We start from the raw sequence: 18,185 nt of genomic DNA on the forward strand, positions 1-18,185 counted from the left end.
GTTTAATTTCCTCCCCTACAAAATCCTATCCTAACCATGAGACTTATTTAACTTACAATTAAACACTCAGCATCTATCTAATGCTAGCCGTTACACTTTAGTTCGCACGTCAAGAAACACAGAATCAATTTTCAATTTCACAACCACTTCTGCTTATACCTATCGTCAGTTGGGTAACAAGCTTCTACACTTGGATCGAGCCCGCCTAGCCCGCTCAGGGGCAGCGAGATCCTATGACGTAGGTGATTCCTCGCACGAACGTGCGTCTACGCATCATCAAAGACACGAGATGTCATGGAGCTGCATGATTGTCAAGGGAAGGGTGAAAGAAAAGTGACAACCAATCATTTATACGGTCGTTTGAGGTGTGAACTTGAGTTAACAGCAAATGACACCAATTTAGAACTTCGTCGTACTTGACATTCATCATCTTTGTCACAGCACCCAATTTGTTCAGTCAACTTGACTTATATGTGATAGTTCTGGGACATCCGGCCCAGGTGGATCAACCATGAGCAAGCCCTGGATCTTTGTATGCCCTTCAACCCGAGGAATTGGTTATGCTCTCACTCGACACCTCCTCCAGAAGACATCCTTACCTATACTCGCAACAGCTCGTCTCCAACACGACCCAGAAACTGTCAAGAAATCACTTCTCGAAGGCCTTTCCGAGAAAGAAGGTCTCACCAAACGCCTGTCGATAGTTCACGCAGATGTCACAGACGAGGGGTCTCTCATTGATGCAGCTTCTAGAGCTGCTGAACTGTTCCCCCCTGACAAGCATCACCTGCGGCTTGCGTGCGCGGTTCCTGGGGTCCTCAAACCAGAGAAGAATGTCAACCAGATAGAGGCAGAGGCTAGTTTGAGGCAATTTCGCATCAACACCATGGGTCCTCTCCTCCTTATCAAACACTTTGACAAGTTTCTTCCCAGGCGGAGCTCTGAGCTCGAGGACAGCCCCAACAGTGATGAGGTACAGATGCCTCCGTATTCGGTGTGGCTCAGTATGGCAGCTCGGGTTGGCTCCACATCAGATAATAGGGCTGGGGGATGGTTCTCATATCGGGCGAGCAAGGCAGGAGTTATCAGCCTGGGCAAGAGTTACGACATATTTCTCCGTGGGCGGAGTGGTGACAAGGCCATCTCCATTGCCTATCACCCTGGCACGGTCAAGACAGACCTGAGCAAGGGTTTCTGGGAGAGTACAAAGGAGGGCAAACTATTCAGCCCTGAATTCGCTGTCGACAGACTTGTAAAAGTCGCAACGGGTCTCCCCCTGGAAGGGCGAGGCAAGTGTATGGACTGGAACAACAAGGAGATCCTCCCATAAAGTGAGGCGTGGATCATTAAAAGAGCTGAAAGAATAACGCAACTCAGAGTCGTTTGCGCGAAAATCAAGTTATTAAACCAGTATCTGCTCTGCCCTTTCACCAAGATCTTGCCAGTCAACATAACCACATGAGACCGTACCAGACAGGGACCACTGTCCACTCACTGCCTAATCATGCTATCTTTTCAAACAAAGTCAATCCCAACTACATAATTGAAGTACCTCTTGGTCTATAGCTCCACTTCTTGAAAGGATGCTCCATCTGGTGTAGGTGCGGTCTTCGCGTTTGACTCCTCTTCTGCGTCGTCATCTGACGCTTCTTGCTTATCATCGTGTTCGGGTTTACTTGATTCACCATTATGGGCGGGTCGTAGGGCAACCTTCTGCTCCTCTTTATCCTCGAATCGTACCTTTTGTTCCTCTTGTGGTGATGTCTTCGTCTTTTGCTCGATCTCGGCTTCTTCTTCGCCCTCAGTGCTGCTACCGCCGGAGCTCTGCTTTCCGCCGTTCCTTTGCGCGTCCTCTTCTTGCTTCTCCTTGACCTTCTCGTCTAGCTTCTCCTCTGATGGAGATGCCTGCTCGCCGTTGTGGGCAGGCGGCACGGGCAGGCTCTTCTCCTCCTTCTCTGGAGGAGGTGGAGGTGAAGCCTCCTCGGCTGGGGGGCCTGGCTTCATAGCATCAAGATAGAATTTGGTAACACCTAGAATGCGGCCACTCTTCTCGCAAGCCTCAACCCATTCGGGACGTACGACGGGAATGTTGCTCTCGACAGCTTTCTCCCATTGCTGCCCACGTCCCTCAGTAGTAACAAAATGCGTCGTGTCAATGCGGACGCCATCAACAATCTTGGCCCCGATGCGCTCAACCGCATTTGTCAAGCTGTCCTTGACGGCACTAGGCAGAATACCGGTAGTAATGGTAATACCTCTTAGATCCGTCATTTTGTGAGTCCTCACGGAGACGCGCTCACTGATGAAGGTGCCAGCGCTTGTGCGCAGGACCAGGTGGAAGGTATACTCTGTATCAACAGCAAGGCCGCTAATCTTTGTGCTGTGCATCTGTAACGGGCGAGGGATATTTCCAGCTTTTTGACCATTTCGGTAGAGACTCAAAGAAATAAGGTCGGCGGTAGCAAGCTGAATAGGATCCCACTCAAGAACGACCGAGGTTTGGGTTGCATTGCGGCATCGCAGCACTGGAGTTGAAGGCTCCGAGGCACCAAATGAGTTGTAGATGCTGTCTTGGAGGGCACGGAATGCGTGATCGGCAGCAGCTTCTTTGGTCGCGTTCTGCGAAACGTTGATGTCGACGATACTGCCTGACGAGATGTTGGGAGGGAGGAGGATAGATGGGAATTCGATCTAAGGGCACTCTCTGCATTAGCAATTATCACCAACAGAGAAGATGCTGCAAGCTCACCAAGCGCTTGTCCGGTGTCAGAAGAACAGTAACGCCGGCATCGACCTTGCCGACAGTGAGAGAGACGAGCATCGTTGGGAGTGTCGCAGCAATCAAAGGGTGATGATGACGCCGAGGGTAGTCTCTAGGCAATTATGCAAGGGGAAAAGAGAAGGTGAAACAAGGGTATCTTCGAAAAGGAGAATCTAAAGAAGACGCTGACCAAATCGCCTATCTGATCTGTAGTTGAAGCGAGAAAGGTTGCTGATAATTGCGAATGCGATAGGGATGGAACCTCGACGTGGAATCTTTGGTTGGGACAAGCTGCATGAGCAAGGACACGCACGCCAGCCAGCAAGGGCACTAAAGACAAAGTGCTCCAGCTCCCATTCAGCCCAGCAAATTTGAGCACCTAAGACTGCCTGGAGCTTAGGCCCTGGGCCCCTAAGAGGCTTGCTACCTACTAACTAGCGCCCCTCTGAGGCTCTCCGCCCTCAGGGCACCTCACTACAAAGTGGGGACTCGGGAGTTAATATAAGAGCCAGGACAAAACTCATGGACATCTCCCATCCGTGGGTGTTACCACGGCGGGGGGTGTCACATGGATATTATCCTTTCATACCTACCTAGGTATGTATGTCTCATCTTAAGGCTCACTACTTTACATATTGACTAATGCTCAACTTAACATGGCTGAATAGTAATATACAGTTTATTGGTGAAAACATTGGTATCATAGCATCAAGTACACACATGACTTACTAGCCCACGCAAATCTGATCCAGTCCTCGGGTCTACCGATAGGTTGGCTCTATGCAGACAAAGGATCCCGCAAATTCCACAACCAAAACCCTATCAATGATACTCCCTCACATCCCTTCCGAGGATGCCACCAATTTCCGAAACACTAATGTTGCGCAGAATGCACCATAGTTCGTGCCGATATATCCAGTCTTGGCTTTCAAGTATGCCCAGCTATTCATGTCTCTTTTGCAACATGTATTTTTCTTCCCAGGTTTGCTTCACTTGCTTCGCAACAGCCTCGCCAAAAATATGAGCTGGGGCTTGGGCGACTTTCAAAGGATCGTGGATCGTCACCAAAAGCGTTCCCCGCGGGCCATCCATCGAATATCCGAGATCTTTCAAGGCTCTCCAGAATGCGCCTGTCAGTCTTTTGGCCATCAGGTTTCGCACCACGGTACTGCCCCCTCCCCTGCATATTGTGTATGTCCAGAGAGGCTCCTCTGCCAGCTTGCGTCGGTAATTGCTCATGATTATGGGTAGCATTGGTGCTATTCCAGGCCTTAAATGTTGCAGATGGTAGGGGTGTATGATGTATCGAGGCGAGTATTGAACAAGGCAGTTGAATAATACTTTCACTTTTTGTTCGTCAGGCCCCAGATGCAGACGTGTAGCCTTAGAGTTGTCGTACTCGATGCCTGTTTCTTGAAGAAATGACCAGACTTCTGGTGTGGTGAGCAGTCTTCCAGATGGTGATACATGGTCGTTTGCTGGTGGGATGTAGATCCGGGGCGATTTAGGCCGTCCTTTCGTTCCGTCTCGATTCGGTGACTGCCCTGGCCTGCTAGGAGTCTTTTGAGGGCGGTCTTTTGTATTTTGGTGAGATATTCGTGGGGTTGATGAGTAAAGTCGGTAGCTGGGGGAGGGTGTCGATCGCAGGAGTTTGATACCTGACAAGACTTGTGCCGTTGTCATGATGCAAGATTTCGACGGGATACTATCATGTTGAGGTGGGATATGATACTTTCTTCGGAGATGAGAGTTTCTGGGTGACTTGGTGCCGTTCGTTCGTTGCCTAGTTGCGAGGGAGTGCGCCAGGGAAGTTGGAATCAAGCATGATGAAGCACGATGCGCAAATCGATTTCATGAGTTTACGATTTCTCAACATGCTCGACTAGGAACGCCACATAATTGTGGCTGTGTCGCTAACCAATCTGCGTCATATTATTCAGAATAGGTACTTGACTTTAGGCATGATGCTCTCTTCTTAGGATAATCTCTAGACTTAATAAAGAATTAATCAACTCTATGTATGATTAAACCGATACGCTCTAGCTTTTAAGTTTGCTATTCTTGCTACAGATTTCAGACTGGAAGTTTATCGTATTGCACTGAAAACACCTTTGCTGCGCCACGCTTGAGTCACTGTGGAGGACAGTACCTATGTTCACATTTGTCTTGCGCCCAACCAGCTTTTATCTCTTGTGTCAGTCAGCAGCGAAGCCCAGGAAAAATCCACTTTCTCTCCCAAGCCAACGACACCACAACATCATCACCAACTTTTCTTCTTCCACCAACACATCTCTTCTTCACTTCACGCATACCGACAAACCGCCAATATGCCTAAGAACAAGGGAAAGGTAAGTCACACATATCCTTCTATACTCGACTGTCATCTTTTTTCATTGACGGATCGCATTTTCACGCGCCAACCGCCTGCCCCGCCCCCACCATCATCGCCCAAGTTCTTCAGCAAGTAATAAAGGAACCGTCTCTAACAGTTGGACAGGGTGGAAAGAACCGCAGACGTGGTACCAAGGAGAACGATGACCAGCGCCGAGAGCTCACCTTCAAGGAGGATGGCCAAGAGTATGCTCAGGTCGTGAAGATGCTTGGTAACGGTCGTCTCGAGGCTCTGTGCTTCGATGGAAGCAAGCGTCTCGCCAACGTAAGTCGCCCCAAGTTTGCCTGCCTAGGACGCGGTGCAACGAAAGCAGGACGCTCATGTCCTTCTTTCGACGACTCGTGCTAACATCCCCTTCTTAGATTCGCGGCAAAATGCGAAAGAAGGTCTGGATTAACCAGGGTGATATTATCCTCCTCTCTCTCCGTGACTTCCAGGACAACAAGGGCGACGTCATTCTCAAGTACACCGCCGACGAAGCCCGTACCCTCAAGTCTTATGGCGAGCTCCCTGAGAACGCCAAGATCAACGAAACCGACTCTTTCGGCCAGGGAGAGGATGGCGAGGCCTACTTCGAGTTCGGCGACGCTGATTCAGACGATGACTCTGACGATGGCGCCGCTGGCAACAAGAAGGAGGTCGACATTGACGACATTTAAGCTCGCCAAAGCCCCTCCAAATCCCCTTCTCTCTCTCCACCGAGCCCCCGACGCTACCGGGTGATACAAACGTATTTCGCGGCTGGTGTTGTTGATATTGTCTTCTCTCTCAAACCCGGAGCCGAGCACCCAAAGCTCTGTGCGTCGGGTCCCACGACAGTAGTTGCTGTGGAGTCGTAGACGGCCGTGGTGGGAGGGACGTCACGGCATGTCGTTCTCTTTTGGACTTTCAGTATCACGATCGAATTTTCTGTCTTGTTCCGTTTTTAGGTTGTTTTTACTGGACGAACACGTTTTTTTCTTAACGCTTTACGATCATCACCTTCGTCTCAAAAGCACAGATTAGACAAGACAGGAAAATGCTTACTATGGTTTCATAAATATTCTTTGATTCTCGCATTGCATTCATGTCGTGAATAGTAAATGCAACGCACTAACTATTGCTGATTTTGTGGGCTAGTCATTCTGTAATCTTGTAGAATCTCGTTAATGCTATGGGTGTCTATAGAACATAACCAACTTTTGTCATGCCAACTGGAAATACTACAGGCGCAGTAGAACCATTTGGTGATACAAGCCCGATCTCAGATGTTGGTGCTGATTCGCAACCAAGATACGTCTGCAACTGGTTGATTCGTCACAATCCTCGTCGTTGCCCATAAGTGCAGATTTTATAAAAGACAGGTCGATAATCCTTTGTCGACTATATCTACCACGCTCCTCCTTCCTTCTCTTGGATTTTGTGCTGATGTGGTTTAGTTTACCAGTCATCGTTGTCACTCTCGTCATCTTATATTGTGTTAGCTCATCACTCTTTACTAACAAACGCATGCTGAACTTACCACTCTTGGAGACCTTTTCTTTTCTCTTCTGGAGAGCAGCAGCCAACGCATCGGCCATGCCGCCGCCACCGCCAGGCGCACCAGCTGCTGCAGGTGCGGCATTCGCACCGCCAGAATCGCCGACACTGCCAACTTGAACACCACTTCGGTCGCGAATCTGTGAGCGATCAACCTTCTTGAGGGAGTTGATTCCGCCAGCACGTTGAATGCCTTCCAGCATGGCTGATCGGCCAGGATCCCCCCCTGCAGCAACAGGAGGGAGAGGAGGTGGAGGAGGTGCACCAGTTCCAGGCGGCATGGGAGGCGGAGGAGGCGGCGGTGCACCAAGGCCTCCTGGAGGTGGAGGGGGCGGAGGAGGCGGAGGAGGTGCACCATTTGTTGATGTTGGTGGTAGTGGAGGAGGTGGAGGAGCACTTGTCGCCGGTAAGGGAGGTGGAGCAGGAGGGTGATTGTTGGCTGCTGGAGGAGGAGGAACAGGCCGGGAGCTTGGAGGCGGCAGTGGTGGAGCTGAAGAAGCCGGTACTTTGGGAGGCAGAGGAGGAGGAAGAGCTGCAGGCACAGGGTGGTTATCGGCCGGTCGAGGGGGAGGAGGAGGAGGAACAGGCCCACGGCTAGGTGTTGGTGGGGGTACCCTTGAACCAGGAAAGGGAGGAGGAACTCCGAATCTGTGACTCTCATTCTTCTGTGTTTCTATAGGAGTCTTGGCCGGTCGAGGAGGAGGGGGGGGTCCAGGAGTGGGCGTAGCTGGAACAGCCCTTGGAGGATCTTGACGTGCGAATTTGCCAGCGTCGGCCAATGGTGGAGGGACACCAAACTTCGGTCGAGGAGGCGACGGCGCTCGTTCAGGCGCAGCATCCTTCGCCGGAGATTCGGCTTTGCCCGACCGTCTCGGGGCTGGAGGAGGTGGGGGGCCACCTTTTCTCGGAGCCGGGGGCGCTGGAGGACCGTCTGACTGCGGTCGACCACCGGGCGGCGGTGGCGGCGGAGGCGCTCGAGAGCCTCTTCCTTCATTGCCGTTCGCAGTTGGCGTTGGCGAGGGTGCTTTCGCTGCTGGAGGTGGTGGCGGTGTCGAATGAGGCTGATTGGCCTTCTGTTGTTCTTCTCTCAGGAAGTCGACAATAAACTCTTGGTTTTCTTTGATGAAGTCGTCCGTCAAACCCTTGTCTTGAAGATCTGCGCCAAAGTGCTCGCGCCACAGAGGGTCGAACGCATCTAAGAGTGCAAATTCAGAAGGTCTTGAGCCATTGAGATTGGGCGTCGAGTTGACAACATGATGCTGGATGGAGTTATGTGGCATCCGGGGAGACTCCGGAGGGGTCGGGGCTGTGTGCTGAGAGCTTATATGAGTGGAATGGCGATGTCCGAATAGCCCTCCCAACAGACCATGCTTATGGGCTGGCTGGGCACCTCCACCGAAGGGTGTCGCCTTTGTAGCTCGGCTTGCATTCTTCTCTCGCTCATCCATCTTCTTCTTGAACTGTTTGGCCTCCTTTTCGTCGACGAAGCTCAGACCAGCCAGGCATTCTTCGAGTTCGAAGGTATGGAAAAAGGTTCGGTCTTGGTTATAGTTCCAAGTATCGAAAATCTCCTGGTCCCAAATAACTCCTCGATTGGAAGGCTGAACAAGTTAGCATGTGGTGGTCAGGTGTGGTGGGAGCAATTTAGATATTGGATCGTGGACATACCGAAATATCCACCATCTTGATCCAGTATGTATTTCCGACCAGATCGTTGACGAGCGCAACGGCTCCCTGTAGTCCGGTGTATGTCCATTTTGAGCGATTGGGATATGCTACGTAGAGCCTGGCCACAGCGACGGCCTGAATCTTGTTGGACTGCTTGGGGATGAACCGCTTTACGGTATCCTTATCATCGTCGTTAAGAATAGATGGCATTGTGGCGGCGCAATCGAGTATTGATTACTGTAGCAGTGTCGTGTAATCGGATATGCCAGAGAAACAGTAACGACGGATATGAGCCAAAGGTAGGATGAGTTGGTCGGTTGTCGCCTGGACTGGACGCGCGGAGTGGCGCTTGTCTGGTCTCTCCTCTTGCAGCGTCTCGTCAGAATCGCTTGGCGCTTGCGTGAGGCAACCGAAATCTTGGGGTATGGGAGGTGCAAGCTCTTGTCGCCGAATAGACATGTATGACCAAGAGAGTGTGCGAGCAGCGCCCGAGCTTTCGGGCTTGAGTGGAAAGGATTCTCGCTCGGATGGCGTAGGCGAGCACGGATGGTCGTCGCACGTCAAAAGGTGTTCGTCGACCGTGGGGAACAGGAACCAGACTGGGCCAGCGGTCGGTTGGGATGATGTGTAAAGAGCCAGACAGAGCCCAGTCCGCAATGAGAGAAGTGAGCACCAGCCACAAGCTAGAACCCTTGCAGAAGCACACCTAATTTACAGTACCACAGCCACTTTGAGTACCTACTAACTGTACTGTAGTTCTCGGGGCGGGGCAACCTAGATACGCCTATCCGTACGTCTTGACAAGTTTGCTTTCTGGTGGGCGGGAGGGAATTGGAAGCTTAAGGTAGTGTGCTAGGTACGTAGGTAGTGATGCTTTTATGGCGATAATTGTGACTGTGACATGCAACGCAAGCGGTCAACTTGCAATGTATCAGGTCCCTACCTATAGAATGGTTCACCGCTTCAGCCACTTTGCCAGGTTCTAGAAAATTCGCATGGCACCAGTCGACTGTTGGGCAGCCAGAGTTTAGCAGCCTACCTAAGGGAGGTGTCTTAAGTTAGTAGATACCTGGGTTAGTAGATAACTGCAGTCGCCTAAGGTAGTGGAGCATTTAGGGGCATCTAGGCCGTTGAACTTGATTGATGTGTTACGAAGTTGATGTGCCAGCTATCGACTAACAACGGAACATCTTGGGAGGCAGCGAGAACAATTTTTACATGCCTCTGGGTGTATGTAAATGTCTATGTTCTGATATGACTTCGAGTCTTCACCAGCCCCAATGTCTGACCTCACGAGCCTTGCTTGTCTCGGCTCCAAATCTAGTCTACCAACGATGAGGGGCAGATATTGGATGGCTGCGTGTCAGCAGGGGGTTCCGAGGCTGCCGTTGGTCAGTGCCATGATACCAACATGAGACTACGATTAGCAATCGACACGTTCCAGTGCAAGTCAGGACAAAATGTCTTCAGTGTTTGTATAAATAAATCGTAAAGAAACCCAGTCCCAAGTCCAGATATAGTCATACAGTCATGTCAACAAAGCGACTTCTGCCACAGAAGTCGACCGCTTATTTCTTGTTCAGAGCCTCCATCTTGGCCTTGCGCTCCTCCTTGGTGCCCTCTTCTTGGGGCATATCTTTGGGCACGGCGGGTCCGGGGTGAGCGTTGAAAGCAGAGACCTTGTCCTTGGCCTCATCTTTGATGGGTTGGATGGAGAATTGCTTCTCGCCCTGTAAGTAAACGGTCAGTGTTGGGTTCAGTAACCAAGACTCCAGTGCAGTCAACTCACCTCCTTCTGTTGCTCGGTGCCAGTCATTCTGAGAGTTGTTTTGGTGATTTGTTTCAGAAAGTTAAGGGTTCTTGTTGTGATTGCAGTTTCTTTGTTGGGTTGATTCGAGAGCTTGTGGCTGCTCAATTACAGGTCGTCAACGTCCTTTTGTAGTCGCTGGCCCGCCCATATCATGAGGCGATGACGTCGTCTTCTTTGGCTAGACTACCAAAGGTACCTACCACCTACCTAAGTACCGGTAGGGACGTAAGACCATTCTGTGGCGCATGTTGCGACAACCAGAAACGCAAACTCTTTAGGGAAGTGTCACAAGAGGATGTATACAACCTCTCATTGGTCCCTTGTTCCCAAAAACCGCCGACTGTTGAAATCACTGCATAGCTAGGTGCTATCTAGGACACTACAGGATCTTGAACAATGACGTGGAGATGGTGGTTATGGTGTGCACAATGTGTGTAAGTGGATATCGCTAATAAGAAAATCAAGGACAAACATCTTGGTGCGTAGGTATGTCAACTTGGCCAGCTTGGTCTCAGGAATGCGAAACAGAGAAAAAGGGTGTATCATCTACATTGGCAGAGCCATGCGCCCATTTGTCATGTCTGGAGAGTTCCAAGAATTCAATGGGTTTAAGCTGTATTCATCTTATCATGACTTCTAAAATACCTAGAGTAACTTAGTACCAAATAGAGGGACTTTGCCATGGTCCTTGTACTCTAACGAATGATCAGCTGCATACAATTGCAATGTTTTGCAGTAGCTTCACCATCATGTCAACCTCGATATTTGACACGGTCTCTCGATCTAAAACAGATGACATAGAGTCAGAAACTAGCCCATGGCTAAGCTGACGCAGGTAAATCCCAAATGACAAGGTGACGCTGTCGCTGGTATGAGACAGGCCGAAAACATGATCAGCACAACATATTAATATCATAGATAATAATTATAAGTAAATAAAAGGTTTAAAAAAAATAACTTCAAGCAAGTTCTTTTCATTTTATCTAAGAAGCCATATATAATTAATTACCAACCAACATTCGTTTCCATCATGGCCGCTCTGTCTTATGCATGCAACTTACACATTCCCCGCCATGGCTCTAGCTCCCCACTAAGATCTTCAATACATCATTCACGACTATAGTAGCTTGTCATTTTATCAACCCCTTCAACACATCGTCTGTCAACACCAATATTTGGGTGGCCCGCATGTCTGCAAGCAATGCTCCCCAGCCAGTGAAGCTTTCACTCCCACTCGTAGGTTTGTCCATGACTTTCAAGGATGATCCCTCGCTCATTGATTTAGGAATACCAACAGACTCTGTTCCAGGAGCTTCGTACTGAAGATGAGCTTGTCGTTATCGCACGCGGCCTGGGGCTGATGCGCCTTGTCAACAATCTCCTCCATTCGTATGACGCCGGCGGAAACAATCTTATTGTTATAGTCGCCGCCGATGAACGAGAAAATGGCTGGATTGGTGAAGCATTGGCCGAACATGCCGCCATCAGCATGTCCCCGAAAGCGCGTGGCCTGACAGTCGTCAACACGGACTTTCAAAGCGTCGGCGCAAGGGAAAAGATGTACTCTGGAGGCGGAATCTTCAGCATCACATCCCGTATTCTAGTGGTGGACCTTCTCACAGGTTTGCTGAATCCTGAATCAATTACAGGGCTTGTTGTTCTTCATGCCGATCGCGTTGTCGCAACATCCCTCGAGGCCTTCATCTTGAGAGTTTATCGTCAAAAGAACAAGGTTGGGTTCTTGAAAGCCTTTTCGGATAACCCCGATCCCTTCACCACTGGCTTCTCACCCTTGGCTACTATGATGAGGAACCTCTTTTTGCGTAAAGCCTCGCTCTGGCCTCGATTCCACGTCACAGTCGCGCAATCTCTGGAAGGAAAGAAGAAGGCCGAAGTTATCGAACTCGAAGTCCCTATGACAGACTCGATGCGTGAGATTCAAAACGCCATAATGGAATGTGTTGAAGTCAGTATTCACGAGCTCAAGAAAGGTAACAGTGGCCTGGAAATGGACGATTGGAACCTCGACAGCGCTCTTCTCAAGAACTTTGACATCATGGTTCGGAGACAGTTGGATCCCAACTGGCACCGCGTGAGCTGGAAGACGAAACAGATTGTGAATGACTTGACTGTTCTCAGAACCATGCTCAACTCTATTCTGGCATATGATGCTGTTTCGTTCCTTCAGCATTTGGATACCATTCATGCCGCTCACTCCCCTCCTCCAGGGTCGACCCGTCAAACCCAGTCACCCTGGCTCTTCCTTGATGCTGCTCAGACCATTTTCGACACGGCAAGACGAAGAGTATACTCCGCTAGTGCCAAGGATGCGGCTCGGGAAGATAACATCGACTCTCTAAGGCCTGTGCTTGAAGAGCTACCCAAGTGGGCTCTTTTGGCTGAGGTGCTGGAGGAAATTGATCGTGATCTGTACTTTGAACCTCCAGTTCGAGACGATTCCAACGGCACCATCCTGATCATGTGCTCAAACACCGATACCTGCAGACAGTTGCGAGACTTCTTACAAACCATGCACGTCAAGCCCAAGACGGAGAAACGATCAAGTGAGGACGATGAAGATGAAGACAAGCCCTCTGCCGCTTTCATGATGCGCCGGCGATTGAGGAACTACTTGAAATGGAAGAGACAATTTGCTCAGGTCAGCGCCACTCTCTTTTCCGAAAACCAGAAGGCTCTGAATGGAGCCATGGACACTCGTCCAGGTTTCGCAGGGTCAAGAGGTGGAAAGACTCCTGCAAACAAGCGACGACGAGTGCGCGGCGGAGGAAATGTCGGCGTAAGCATGGGTCGTGCTGAGAATGGCAGTATTATGCAGTACATTGAGAAACCGGGAGAAGTTGCGGATCTCATGGCTGAGGTACAGATCACGGAAGAAGAAGCACAGCAAAAAGAAGACGTGGTAGCAGATCCCCTCGACAACATGGAGGAGTACTTCAAGCTCTATGATATGCAAGACCTCGTCGTCATTCACGCATATGATGGAGACCAGGACGAGCATGTCCTTGAGGAAACGAAGCCACGATACATAATTATGTATGAGCCAGACGCCGCCTTTATTCGCCGAGTTGAAGTGTACCGATCATCTCATAACGACAGAAACGTGAGGGTATACTTTATGTACTATGGCGGCTCAGTGGAGGAGCAAAAATACCTGTCATCTGTTCGACGAGAAAAAGATGCATTTACAAAACTCATCAAGGAGAGGGCAAGCATGTCCCTTGTCATGACCGTGGACCCAGCTGAGGATCCTGAAGAGGCTTTTCTCCGTACCGTCAACACACGTATTGCTGGTGGTGGAAGGCTTGCAGCAACAGCTGAGCCGCCACGTGTTGTGGTAGACGTGCGAGAATTCCGTTCCTCTCTGCCATCTCTCCTCCACGGCCGCTCTATTGTCATTGTACCATGTATGCTCACAGTTGGTGATTACATCCTATCGCCAAATATCTGTGTAGAACGGAAATCTATCAGTGATCTGATCTCGTCGTTCAAAGATGGCCGACTCTACAGTCAAGTCGAGACTATGTTTCAGTACTATAAAAGCGTGATGCTGCTCATCGAGTTTGACCAGAACAAGTCCTTCACTCTGGAGCCATTTGCCGATTTATCTGGAAGCTTGAACAGTGTCGCTCCGACCAACATGTCGTCCGACTTACAATCCAAGTTAGTATTATTGACACTGGCATTTCCAAAGTTGCGCATCATCTGGTCTTCGTCTCCGTACCAGACGGCCGAGATCTTTGAATCCTTAAAGACTCAGGAGGAAGAGCCTGATCCGATAGCCGCTGTCAGGGCTGGCTTGGATAAGGACACAAGGGCCGAGGAGCAAGCCTTCAATCGGGAGCCCCAGGATATGCTTGCCATCGTGCCAGGCGTGACTCCACAAAACATCAAGAATCTGGTGCTCAAGACTGAGAGTATTCGTGAAGTTGCCAACATGACGGTCCAAGAACTGGCACCTTTGGTCGGCACAACGGCTGGACGACAGATTCATGGATTCTTTAACCGCAACGTCATGGAAGAGGACGACTAATTTCAAGCCAATGCTAAACGATGTACAGATACCGCAGAATGAATCGGCATGTAGAAGGGAGTGAACCAATAAACCATATAAGTCGACTCGGTTTCCGACCATCACCCTCACCGCAGGGAGCAAGAAAAGATAAGGCTTTAGAAGATGATACTAGAATAAACTTAGGCAATTTAGTCTAAGTTTAGGGGAGTCTTTATTAAGTATTTTCAATGCTTAGGATAAAGGCGTTAATTTTTTTTTTTTGCCCGCCCCTGGCCTTGTCACCAACCGCAATCAAAGTGTAATATCACCAGTGGAATTCAAACTGTGCACTAACGGAATGTTACAAGATTGAAGGTTTTGCTAAAAATCGTAAGGATTGGGTATCCTAATGCTGACAGATAAACGTCAAAGAAATCAGAAAAGAAATCCCAAACGGCCGTAGCAAACTCCTCCGCAAACTAACATAGCTCTCCCGACCCCATTATCCTTTATCAAATTGGTATCACAAACAAGTTCGTTCTGGTGTTTCATCGTCTAAACCCTTGTCGTCCTCATATGAGAGCCTCCCCGGCGCTTCGCTCTGCCTCCCTTCGAACCGCAATAGCCGCAGGTCAAGAATCGGACCAGAATAGCGCAGAAGCTGACCACTCCGTTGACGATGGCGGTCAAGATTCTACCAATTCCACTGATGATAGCCATGATGACATCCCCAATTGTCTGGAGGCATGACCGGATCTGTTGGAGAGACTTGTTAGCGATGTCGTTCAAGGCGAGGCTGATAGAGTGGGGTGGAGAGAAAAAGAGCGGCGTGGGGAGGGTCACTGAAAGGAGCGAGATGAAGGTAGAGGCCAAGTCAGAGTGGGAGAAAGGAACAAGAAATTGGGTTTGGTGGTGGATGGGTTGAGTTTGATGTGTAGACCAATATCATATGTTCCTCCTGGAGAGAATCTAGGGGGCGTGACTTACGCAAGACATAATACCGCCCATTGTGAATATTTGTAGAGGTGTTGTAGTAGGTGATGGAGGTGCTTTGTGTGTGTGTTCGGTTGGTTGTGATTGATGAGCTCTTAGACAAGGCTGAGATTTCTGTTGTAGATCTGGAGTTGGTGTTGTGAAAGATGAAAGTTTATTCGAGGTCCCGTCCTTATATATCTGAAATTTGTTGTGCTGGCCATCGCGCCTGCTGTATGTTTTTTTTTCTTTTTCTTTTTCTTGGATCATACCTTCCTCCGTCATGTTTATTTCCTGACGTCAGTTTGCGATCTCCGATTCCCTCATGACCCAGCCACCAGCCACACTAACGGCTGTGGCTAAATGACAGGTCATCATTGATTGGCTGTAGCATCATGATGACGTTCCCAATGTGGCTACTGCTCCAAGAAAAACAAGGCCTGTCATATCTTATTGCCGCTGTAGCCCGTTGCGGGTTTGTTTGAGGTTACGTTCAACGTCAGGACAATCAATTGTTCGAGACGATTCCCTGCAAAATGACTCGGCTGATTTCCCTTCCCTTGCCTCCCCTATCCACCTGCAGATTGTGTGTTGTAACACAACACCACCTTAATTTCTATCCATCCGGCCAGCCGCCATTGACCAGGACCAGGACCAGGCTTGGATTAAACAAGGACTCATGGAGGGCTAAAGAGGAATCTTTTCTGACGTCACACTGTCATGATGAGATCAATCGATAGGGCATAGGTGTCACCACGACGATCGAGACCCCCAAGATAGGCAAAATGGGGGAATCTGGACTTTCTTGGCCTTGTGCTGGTGGCCTCATTGGTCGTCATATTTACGATGTGCCATTAAGGTCCGAGATTGTTGTGTTTTCACGGAGGGTGATGCCTGTCAGGATGTGTGTGTGCTGTCCGCATTTGGGTATCTTTCGCTTCAACTCCAACCTCATTGAGATGAGTAGGTATCTAGTAGGTTCCAGAAATATCTAGTTTTTACACGTGGCTAAATCCGTGCCACTGAGCCAGGGAATCTAATATCGCAATAACATAGTGGAGGTCTGTCTGAACGAAAAGATCATGCAAACCACTTCTTCTTTTGCGATACGGCCTTCTGCATGTTGATTCGCCGCAACATTTCGCGGTTCCTGTTATCAAGGAGCCCCAGCGCCGAGCGATCATCGGGGAAATAGGCCTGCCCGCGGGGGATCCGCGGTCGCTCGTCATCCATCATCTTGATGCGCTGCACGCGGCGCAGCTTTGTCAGGCCATACCAGCATACGATAAGCGAGAAGACGACTGAGACACCAGTGACACCAGCGAAACCCCAGTTTGTCTCCTCGATAAAGTTCTCCAAGTTCATGCCGTAGAGACCAGCAAGGAACGTTCCCATGGCTAGGCCAAGCGTCCCAACGCTGAATTTGAGATCAAGCAACATGAGAGCGTTTCGATTGGCGTCCAGAATTGCACGAACGCTATATTTGTGAGTGAGTAATATGATCAGCATTAAGTCAAGGGTAAGGGTTCCTTACATTTCCTCCGTGTTTCGGATGCCCGAGACAAGGTTGCCGGCTTCTTGCACGATTTCGTCAGTCAGCTTGTGATAAGACTCCAAAAGCATCTCAACCTCGGTGTGGTCGTCCTCTCCCCTGTAAAGATCATGTGTTTTCTCCGTCAAGTACATGGCAGAGAGATCATCGTCGGCTTCGAGGAGGTCTTCGATGGCATCCCGGACCAACTTTGCTTTTTGCTCAAAGGTGCTCACTCGCTTGGATAGAATAAGGAGCATTCTGAGCTTGCTTCGATCAATGTCATCCTCCAGCTCGCTAAGAATATGCATGACCGGCTCACGCACCGCCTCGAAATCAGCTTCAAGTTCAGACGTCACTGAGGTCAACACCGCTTCCAATGCCCGGAACTCATATGGCAGAGCGCCTGATGCCTGTGTATTCTTCTGTTGTAGTTTGCCCTGCAAGTCGTACATAAAGGCCGATTGGGGGTACGATGTCTTTGAGCCGTAAATATCGAATAGAAGCACTCGGTCATGTTTGATCAGGACCTTGAGATGGAGTAGGTTTAGCAAAATGGCCGAAGGGCGAATAAGGATATGAGGCAAGTTTGACGAGTCAATCTTTCGCAAATCTCGAGGCAGCAAGCCGAACTTGAAAACATCCATTGTTAGTTGTTATATCCTTGAAATCTTTCCATACGGCCGAGACACCCGTACCTTTGCAATAAGCTCAGTCTTCTTGAATTCTCCGTCAACGAGAATGACGTTCCCATGCTCGTCGACTTCCGTGCATCGCAGTCGAGGCTCGGATGCAGCTTTGGCCGCAAGCGTTCGCCGGTTGTTGAAGATTGACGAGCCATCAGCATATTCGTCGTGGTTTGGGAGATCGTCTGGCTTCAAGTCTTTACTATCCTTCCTTCCTGCGAATTTGAGGAATCGTTCCCATGTTGGTGGGTTCTCTGGGTTTGGGTCTTGGCCTTTGAATAACTTGCGCGCACCTCGACTGGTGCTGAAGCAGCGTTGGGCCGTCCAGGGCTGATGACAATCCTGAAGTTTCCGTGAGGTGGGATCTCTTTGGAAGAGTGTTGGTTTGGGCACAGTCACTGTTCTCTGGCGTACTATTCCCAAGGTTGTGAACTGTTTCCGCGTCGTAATAGTATCTAGTGTTCGTGTGCGACAACATGGAACTGGTGTGGTCATCGAGGTTCGGCCATGGTTTGCGTTGGAGAAAGCCCTCTTAGACTGACTCCGAAGGAATCGCAGGAGGTTTCGTGATGGAACCGGAAGGCACAGGGCTGACTGCATCACTGGGAGTCCGTATCACGTCGGCATTGGTAAGGTATTGGATATGATGCGGCGTTTCTTTTTGAAGACAGGCTCTAGGCTAGGTTATCGATGATATCAAGAAAAGTCGATGTCGAAAAAGACGCCTTAGTCATCGGGACCAAGCCACTGGTTCTGGTGGGTCTCGGATGGTGGTGCACAGGCCATATTCAGTTACCTCGACTTATTTATTTATTACCTTGGACTTGGGATCCGT

At 49.7% G+C, this 18,185-nt stretch overlaps 9 protein-coding genes across 15 annotated transcripts; 3 read left to right on the forward strand and 6 right to left on the reverse strand.

The window, feature by feature from the left end:
- Positions 1-35: 35 nt before the first annotated feature.
- FVEG_02013 (hypothetical protein) lies at positions 36-4,644 on the forward strand. Of its 4 annotated transcripts, none has more exons than XM_018889095.1 (2): positions 36-3,952; positions 4,013-4,644. In XM_018889095.1, exon 1 carries the CDS (start codon positions 512-514, stop codon positions 1,328-1,330), a length of 819 nt encoding a protein of 272 aa, XP_018745170.1. In that variant the 5' UTR covers positions 36-511; the 3' UTR covers positions 1,331-3,952; positions 4,013-4,644. The 4 variants fall into 4 exon arrangements, with proteins under 4 accessions (XP_018745170.1, XP_018745172.1, XP_018745171.1 ...); XM_018889097.1 differs by having other exon boundaries at positions 36-3,358; positions 3,430-4,644; XM_018889096.1 differs by having other exon boundaries at positions 37-333; positions 404-4,644.
- Positions 949-3,153, reverse strand: FVEG_02012 (hypothetical protein). The gene is made up of 2 exons (XM_018889094.1): positions 2,750-3,153; positions 949-2,691 (listed from the first exon to the last, which is right to left on the reverse strand). Exons 1-2 carry the CDS (start codon positions 2,819-2,821, stop codon positions 1,561-1,563), a joined length of 1,203 nt encoding a protein of 400 aa, XP_018745174.1. The 5' UTR covers positions 2,822-3,153; the 3' UTR covers positions 949-1,560.
- On the reverse strand, positions 3,364-4,740 carry FVEG_02011 (hypothetical protein). The gene has a single exon (XM_018889093.1). It carries the CDS (start codon positions 4,442-4,444, stop codon positions 3,704-3,706), a length of 741 nt encoding a protein of 246 aa, XP_018745169.1. The 5' UTR covers positions 4,445-4,740; the 3' UTR covers positions 3,364-3,703.
- A 32-nt stretch (positions 4,741-4,772) lies between these two features.
- FVEG_02010 (translation initiation factor 1A) lies at positions 4,773-6,451 on the forward strand. Its single transcript, XM_018889092.1, has 3 exons — positions 4,773-5,109; positions 5,259-5,417; positions 5,516-6,451. Exons 1-3 carry the CDS (start codon positions 5,089-5,091, stop codon positions 5,810-5,812), a joined length of 477 nt encoding a protein of 158 aa, XP_018745168.1. The 5' UTR covers positions 4,773-5,088; the 3' UTR covers positions 5,813-6,451.
- FVEG_02009 (wiskott-Aldrich syndrome protein) lies at positions 5,520-9,115 on the reverse strand. Of its 3 annotated transcripts, XM_018889089.1 has the most exons (4): positions 8,340-9,115; positions 6,655-8,272; positions 6,180-6,601; positions 5,520-6,112 (listed from the first exon to the last, which is right to left on the reverse strand). In XM_018889089.1, exons 1-3 carry the CDS (start codon positions 8,547-8,549, stop codon positions 6,573-6,575), a joined length of 1,857 nt encoding a protein of 618 aa, XP_018745165.1. In that variant the 5' UTR covers positions 8,550-9,115; the 3' UTR covers positions 5,520-6,112; positions 6,180-6,572. The 3 variants fall into 3 exon arrangements, with proteins under 3 accessions (XP_018745165.1, XP_018745167.1, XP_018745166.1); XM_018889091.1 differs by having other exon boundaries at positions 6,655-9,115; XM_018889090.1 differs by lacking the exon at positions 5,520-6,112 and having other exon boundaries at positions 6,158-6,601.
- A 287-nt stretch (positions 9,116-9,402) lies between these two features.
- FVEG_02008 (hypothetical protein) lies at positions 9,403-11,027 on the reverse strand. Of its 2 annotated transcripts, XM_018889087.1 has the most exons (3): positions 10,844-11,027; positions 10,129-10,794; positions 9,403-10,069 (listed from the first exon to the last, which is right to left on the reverse strand). In XM_018889087.1, the coding sequence occupies exons 2-3, from the start codon at positions 10,153-10,155 to the stop codon at positions 9,908-9,910; spliced, it is 189 nt and encodes a 62-aa protein (XP_018745163.1). In that variant the 5' UTR covers positions 10,156-10,794; positions 10,844-11,027; the 3' UTR covers positions 9,403-9,907. The 2 variants fall into 2 exon arrangements, with proteins under 2 accessions (XP_018745163.1, XP_018745164.1); XM_018889088.1 differs by having other exon boundaries at positions 10,129-10,924.
- A 99-nt stretch (positions 11,028-11,126) lies between these two features.
- FVEG_02007 (DNA excision repair protein ERCC-4) lies at positions 11,127-15,153 on the forward strand. Its single transcript, XM_018889086.1, has 2 exons — positions 11,127-11,385; positions 11,435-15,153. Exons 1-2 carry the CDS (start codon positions 11,338-11,340, stop codon positions 14,198-14,200), a joined length of 2,814 nt encoding a protein of 937 aa, XP_018745162.1. The 5' UTR covers positions 11,127-11,337; the 3' UTR covers positions 14,201-15,153.
- Positions 14,717-15,169, reverse strand: FVEG_02006 (hypothetical protein; the record flags this gene model as incomplete). The annotated part of the gene is made up of 2 exons (XM_018889085.1): positions 14,717-14,917; positions 15,149-15,169. 2 exons carry the CDS (start codon positions 15,167-15,169, stop codon positions 14,717-14,719), a joined length of 222 nt encoding a protein of 73 aa, XP_018745161.1.
- Positions 15,170-16,036: 867 nt separating this feature from the next.
- On the reverse strand, positions 16,037-17,950 carry FVEG_02005 (mitochondrial inner membrane magnesium transporter mrs2; the record flags this gene model as incomplete). Its single annotated transcript, XM_018889084.1, has 3 exons — positions 16,037-16,610; positions 16,668-17,296; positions 17,363-17,950. 3 exons carry the CDS (start codon positions 17,948-17,950, stop codon positions 16,214-16,216), a joined length of 1,614 nt encoding a protein of 537 aa, XP_018745160.1. The 3' UTR covers positions 16,037-16,213.
- Positions 17,951-18,185: the final 235 nt, after the last annotated feature.

The sequence above is a fragment of the Fusarium verticillioides genome, chromosome 6 (assembly GCF_000149555.1).
Source record: "Fusarium verticillioides 7600 chromosome 6, whole genome shotgun sequence".
NCBI classification, from domain to species: Eukaryota; Fungi; Ascomycota; class Sordariomycetes; order Hypocreales; family Nectriaceae; genus Fusarium; species Fusarium verticillioides.